This window comes from Euprymna scolopes, chromosome 3 (genome assembly GCF_053919585.1).
Source record: "Euprymna scolopes isolate OS-2025 chromosome 3, ASM5391958v1, whole genome shotgun sequence".
In the NCBI taxonomy this organism is placed as follows: domain Eukaryota; kingdom Metazoa; phylum Mollusca; class Cephalopoda; order Sepiida; family Sepiolidae; genus Euprymna; species Euprymna scolopes.
Window position 1 is genome coordinate 49,160,868 of NC_136484.1, and position 6,000 is coordinate 49,166,867.

Here is a 6,000-nt window from a genome sequence, read left to right on the forward strand (position 1 = left end):
CTTTAAATTTATTTTTTTTGTGCCGTTTGAATAGAGGTTAGTGGTAGGGTAAGGAAATTTTTTATTTTATTTTTGAGGGTGTAGCTTGCCACTTTGAGTTCACGTTAGTGGTACAATTAAGAAGAAAGCTGTTCTGGGAGCTTAGACATAACCATTCAGATCCAAACTTGATAATTATTTGCTTTACTAACCTTTCATTATATTCTCTCACGCAAAAATTCTTCCATAGCATAAAATTCTTTGGTTGACTGTTCTAAAAAAAAAATTAGAATGGTCCAGAAATGAAGGAAAATTATTCATCTTTATTTCAGCCTTTATCTCCCCCATCAACCACTCGCATTCCTCAGTTAAAGTTTATTATTGCGATTTTGTTGAAAAGCAAGTAAATGTTATAATGCGTAACCCATCTTACCACTACTGGTCAGCCCCTCTGACACTTACTGATGTATTTATTTACATAGTGGGCCCTCCCCCCCTCAACTCTCTTATCAAATTCTTTGATAGAAATTTGGATTCTATGTAACTTAAATTTGTTCTTTATAATTAAGAACTTGTTTTTTGTGGATTAAATGATGAAGCATTTTGACAAATTAACTGTTTATTCGTTTTTAAATTAAAATTTTTTTTTTTTTTCCCCCAAACTTCAGTCAAGCACAAAACCAAATTGCCCGAATGTATACAGACAGTTCTTACCCGCGAGATGGAACCTATTTATGGTAACAAAGATGCAAAAACATTAAACGAAGAATTTTTGAGCAAAAACAGTAAATCATTGCCTCATTTAGCCGCAGGTATGTTTTTGAGATTTCCTTTGAGCATTTTTTTTTTTTTTTTTTTTTTTTTCCAGATTTTAATTTAAAATGGAATCAAAATAATTTATGGCTCAATAAAAGGTAGAACTAATACTATATTTAAAATTGGTGAGAAAAGTAGAAACAACACCTTTTTGTCAACAAAGTTTCCAGAAAATACTTAAAAACTGCTAAAATATATTTGCAATGGATTCTGCTATAAGAATATATTTAGATGATACATCAATTATGAATTGATTAATAAATGTAACTATAAAAATTAAAAATAAACATTTTCATAGCTGAACAGGCAATCAATTTTCATTGTAACTTTTTCTTCTGGTCATTTTGACATAGGAAATAGAACCTCCTTGATTTTGGTTTTTATGACAATTCGTATTCACTTTCAAATAATTAATATAAATGAAGTGGCATCTTAAATTTATTTTGGTACCGTTTCCTGTCTAGAACAACTTATGTTATTACATAGTTTCTTTGTAATCAATCTTATTTTTCTTTTGAAATGAGAAATATCAGAAATCCTTCATGTGAAAATGTTTAATTTTTTATTATTTGTGTATTTATTTTTTTTCCAAAGTTTGTATTTTAAAAATGTCTTATCTCTTGCTTTTATTCTAGGTGGTAGAATTATGTATGAACTTGATCCGTCGACTAAAGAAAAGGCAATTGCTTTGGCAACCTCACTGTCAAATGATCTGGAAGGAGTTACTTTGCAGGTAAATAAATTTTTAAATTCACATTTTAAATTTTTACTAAAATGGAAGTACCGTATTAGGCTTGTTTTTATTCGCACTTCAGAAATAGTATTACTGCTTGTGCTGATATTTCCTTTTAATTTTTTATTTCCTTTTTTTATTACCTTTGACTGATAGTGATGATGCGAAAGTGATAGATTACACATAGAAACAGGCTATTAAGATGGCTCTTGAACTGGTTCAGGAGTCTAGTGAAAACAAATTCCTTATCTTCAGTGACTCCATGTCCAGCTTAATTGCATTGAAAGGAGGGAAAATAAACCACCCGTACATCCTGGAAATTATAGAAACATACCAACACCAAATAAAGAATGATAAAACAATAGTACTAGCATGGATACCGAGTCATGTCGGCATAAGAGGAAATACAGAAGCTGACAAACTAGCTAAAGAAGCAACAAAGCTGATGCCTTCAAACAGAAAAATCCCATACACAGATAGGAAAAATAAAATAAACTACTACATAAAAACGAAATGGCAAAAACTATGGGACGAACAACTAAACAACAAACTTAAAGAAATACACCCAAATGTTGGGCAAGAGAAAACCATAATACCAATACGAAAAGTAGACACTATATTCACCAGAATCCGAATTGGTCATTCAAGACTAACACATGAATACCTTCTGAAAGCAGAAAGTATTCATCAATGCAGAATCTGCCAACAACCACTAACCATTAAACACATATTAATGAAATGTAAAAAATATGAAAATATTCGTACAAAATATTTCAAAGAACAAAACCTTAAAACAATATTTGAAAAAGAAACACCTTACAAAATATTAGATTTCCTGAGAAAAATTCAACTTTGGAACTTATTTGAAAATAAAGCAAACCATTACCCAAAGTCTCAAATGAAGAATATTCTCTTCACCTTTTATGGCATGAAATGACCTATAGGGTTGATGTGACGTTAAACGAAATCTTACCTACCTACACATAGAATAATAGTGTTCAGTTGATTAATTAAATTATTCAGTTGATAAGCATAGATGAAGTGCACTTTAGTTTTCTGCCTGGGCATAATATCACTGATGCTGCATTCAAGACAAATGCAAGAAACTTTCCTTAGTAAAAAGAACCTGTATTTTGTTTTTTGTGGATCTGAATAAAGTTTGTGACAGTGTACCAAGAGATGTTGTCTGGTGAGCATTATGTAAACTAGTGGCAAACAAGTTGTTGAACGTTGTTTAAGCAATCTACAGAAATGTTCAGTTGTATTAGAAATAACAGCACATTTAGTGAAAGCTTACATATTAAAGTGGAAGGGTGTCAGGCCTCTTTACTGAGTCTATTACTTTTCATTTGTGTCTTAAAGACATTTTCCAGGGAGTTTTGCATGAATTGTCTAGAAGAGATGCTGTATGCTGACGACTTGATGTTTACCTGTGAAACAATGGGAGGTTTACTTGATAAGTTCAAAACTTGGATGCTATTGAAAGTTAAGACTTGAAAGTGAATGTCATCAAGATAAAAATGTTGATCAGTGCCTTTGGAGTTGTAAATCCTTCGCAAAGTGGTAAAGGAGTATGGTGCAACTTAATTTTTTGTAAGCATTATTGGTTACACGAATGCAAATCAATTAAAGATAAACTGGTTGTGCCCTCTCAGATTATGTGCAAGAAGTGTGAGACAACGATGAGTGAGAACTGAGATACGGAGAAAATGTGTGTTAATGGCAAAATTATTAAGGCTGTTAAGAAATTTTGTTACTTTGATGGTACAATTAGAGCACAGTGGAGGAGTAGGTGCTAATATGATACGTACAATTAGGAATAGATGAAATAAGTTCAGATAATCTTTGCCATTTACTTACCAGCAGATTATTAACACTGTCAAACAAAAGAAGTCTATCAAGCATATGTATGCAGTGTGATGAAAAGTGAAACCTAACTAGTGAGGGTTGAGGACATGCATTGCATGGAGAGAAAAGATATGGGAATGATATGATGGATATGTAACAGGTCTTAAAGATAGGCTCTGATCTAATGAGCTCATAGGAAGATTAAATCTGCACAGTATAGGGATATTGTTGCAGAACAGGAAACTGATGGTATGACCACGTTAAAAAAAATGGATGAGTGTTCTTGGGTTAGTAGATTTAAGAACTGAGGTAGCAAGATCAGTCTATAGGGGAAATCCAATTCAATTTATAAAAGCCGGAAGTCAATTTATAAAAGCTGTCCAACACATGCCAGCATGTAAAGTGGGCATTTTGTAAATTTTCAGATTATTTGCTTCAATTTATTCCCCAACCATTTTCAATCTGATTCTTATAAAAAAAAATTTGGACATTTAAAGGTTAGAAAGTACAATACCTTGAAATATTCAAAACATTTAAAGAATAAAACTGTTAAACACATAAGAAATATAGGAATTTAATAGGGGGAAAGAATTGACCCATTGTATCATCTGGTCAACTTATGTTGGTGTTTAAATCAGGAAAAAAATTATTTTTCATAAATTAAAAAAAAAAAAAAATCCAAAACTGATTTTTCTCTTTGCTATACCCCTCTCCTCCTACTCTTTATTTCTCCAGTTGTTGATTAAATAGTACTAATATTATGATGATATTGCCTAGTCTTAAAAATGTACTATTTTAATGTTTTCTAGCTTAGTTTTATTACCTTGTTAATGAATAGAAGAAAGGCAGAAACGAGAGTAATAGACAAATGCTTAGTAAACAGATTTGTGAATTATGCTTTGTAAAAAAAAAAAAAAAAAAAATAATAATGAAATAGATTTGTTTTTTAATATAACTATGCCAAAACAGATACATTTTAACAATTTTTGGAATTAAAATATATAGGGAAAACTTAATTCTGCTTTAGTAGAATAGTTTAAAATAGTTAAAATAAGTTAGTTTTTTTAAATGCCCCATTTTGTTTAATTACTACATTCTCAATGGTTTCTTAAAACAATTTTTTTTTCTCTTTTATTCAGCACTGTTGTGATGTACTAAAGGCAATGTGCCATGGTGAATTTGGCAAATTGGACCATGAAATACAAGACTACCAACGCCGATGTCACTCTAAATTTAGAGTTGCTTCAGCTTTTATTGTGCCAGTGTGCTCCCCGTCACAGACCACTAGCGAACAGATTGTCACCAATGGAGCCCCGTCATAAGGCAGCTCCGTGTGTCCTGTCCCTGCTGTCATTGCCGTCGTCAAAACAACTGCCGCTGCCGCTGCTGCCCAATCAAAGCGCCAACAAGCCCCTAACTTCTTAAACCTGCTCACATCCCCAGATCCCCCACCCACCTGCCAGTGTCAGTCAGCCAGCCAACCCGGAATTCTTTGTCTTGGGGTGATTCTTTAATGACCACCAATCAGCCGTCTATCGTCTATTGACCTTTCATGACTGTCTCACTTCTACTTGGAGATATCAAAGAAAAAGAAGAAATTTGAAGGGGATGTATTCAACAATTAGAGCCAGCCAACTTGTCGGCTATTCTCTTGTTGTGTCCGTTTCTCTTGCGTGGATGGCTCTTGGGAGAAGAATAAAACATGGAAGAAGAGAAGGGGAAAAATCAAAAGGGAAAAACCAGAAAATTAAAAAAATGGACCAAGTTGACTTTGACAAAAGGCAGGGATACGAGGACTGACTTTTAATTTATCCAGACACCACTCTTTTGTGATAAAATCTAGAGCAGAAATTTTTTTTTTTTCTTTAAAATTTTTTTTTAACCCCCCCTTTTCCTCACCTCTTTTGCTGATCGTCCCTTCCCCACCTTTTTTTTGTTTTTTGTTTTTTTTGCCCACTAATTTAGTTGTGTGCTGGTAGCTAGTCCCCACCCTCTCCTCTTTTTTCTACATTGCTTTCAATCCTTCTTTACCATGAAACAAAGAAGAAACAAACTAAACCCCCCTCCCCCAAGTTTTTTCTCCAAAAATAGAAACTTAAAAAATCTAAAAATTGTCAAAAAAATATTTAAAAAAAAAAAAAAAAATTGAAAATGAAAAAAATCTAGGAAAAAGTCAATTCTCCTTTTCCTTCCAAAAAAATCCCCACCCTGTAGAAATTATCTTTCCCCACTTGTTGTTTTTCTTGTTTTTGTTTTAAATTTTTAAATAGATTTTTTTTTTTTTTTTTTTGAGAACTGACACAAAGCAAACTCCTTTCCTTTTTGAAAAAGGAAAAATGAACAAATTCTGTTTGTTCTAAATTATATATAATTATATATATATATCTTTTTTTTTTTTTTCTTTTTTTCTTTTTTTTTTAAGACACTAAAAAGTTTGTTGGTTGAGTCTTTTTTCGAATAGCAGCTCTCAGTACAGTATTTTACTGTTCTCCCATGATGCCTCGGTCACTTTAAAAAAATACACCAAAAAACAAACAAGAGAGGAGTAACAAAAAAAAACAAAAAACAAACAAACCCAACGTGGATTCATACATTTGCTTTTCACCTAAGTTAAGGAAGAATAA

General features: G+C 32.1%; 1 protein-coding gene across 2 annotated transcripts in view; it reads left to right on the plus strand.

Annotated features, from left to right (window-relative positions):
- The window catches only part of LOC145254864 (N-alpha-acetyltransferase 16, NatA auxiliary subunit-like), an 85,969-nt gene extending 80,995 nt beyond the window's left edge, over positions 1 to 4,974 (plus strand). For both annotated transcript variants that reach the window (XM_080113731.1, XM_080113738.1), the window contains exons 20-22: positions 648 to 791; positions 1,431 to 1,528; positions 4,516 to 4,974. In XM_080113731.1, coding sequence (XP_079969857.1) covers positions 648 to 791; positions 1,431 to 1,528; positions 4,516 to 4,698 — 425 coding nt within the window. In that variant the 3' untranslated portion in view covers positions 4,699 to 4,974. The remainder of the gene's footprint in view (positions 1 to 647; positions 792 to 1,430; positions 1,529 to 4,515) is intronic.
- Positions 4,975 to 6,000: the final 1,026 nt, after the last annotated feature.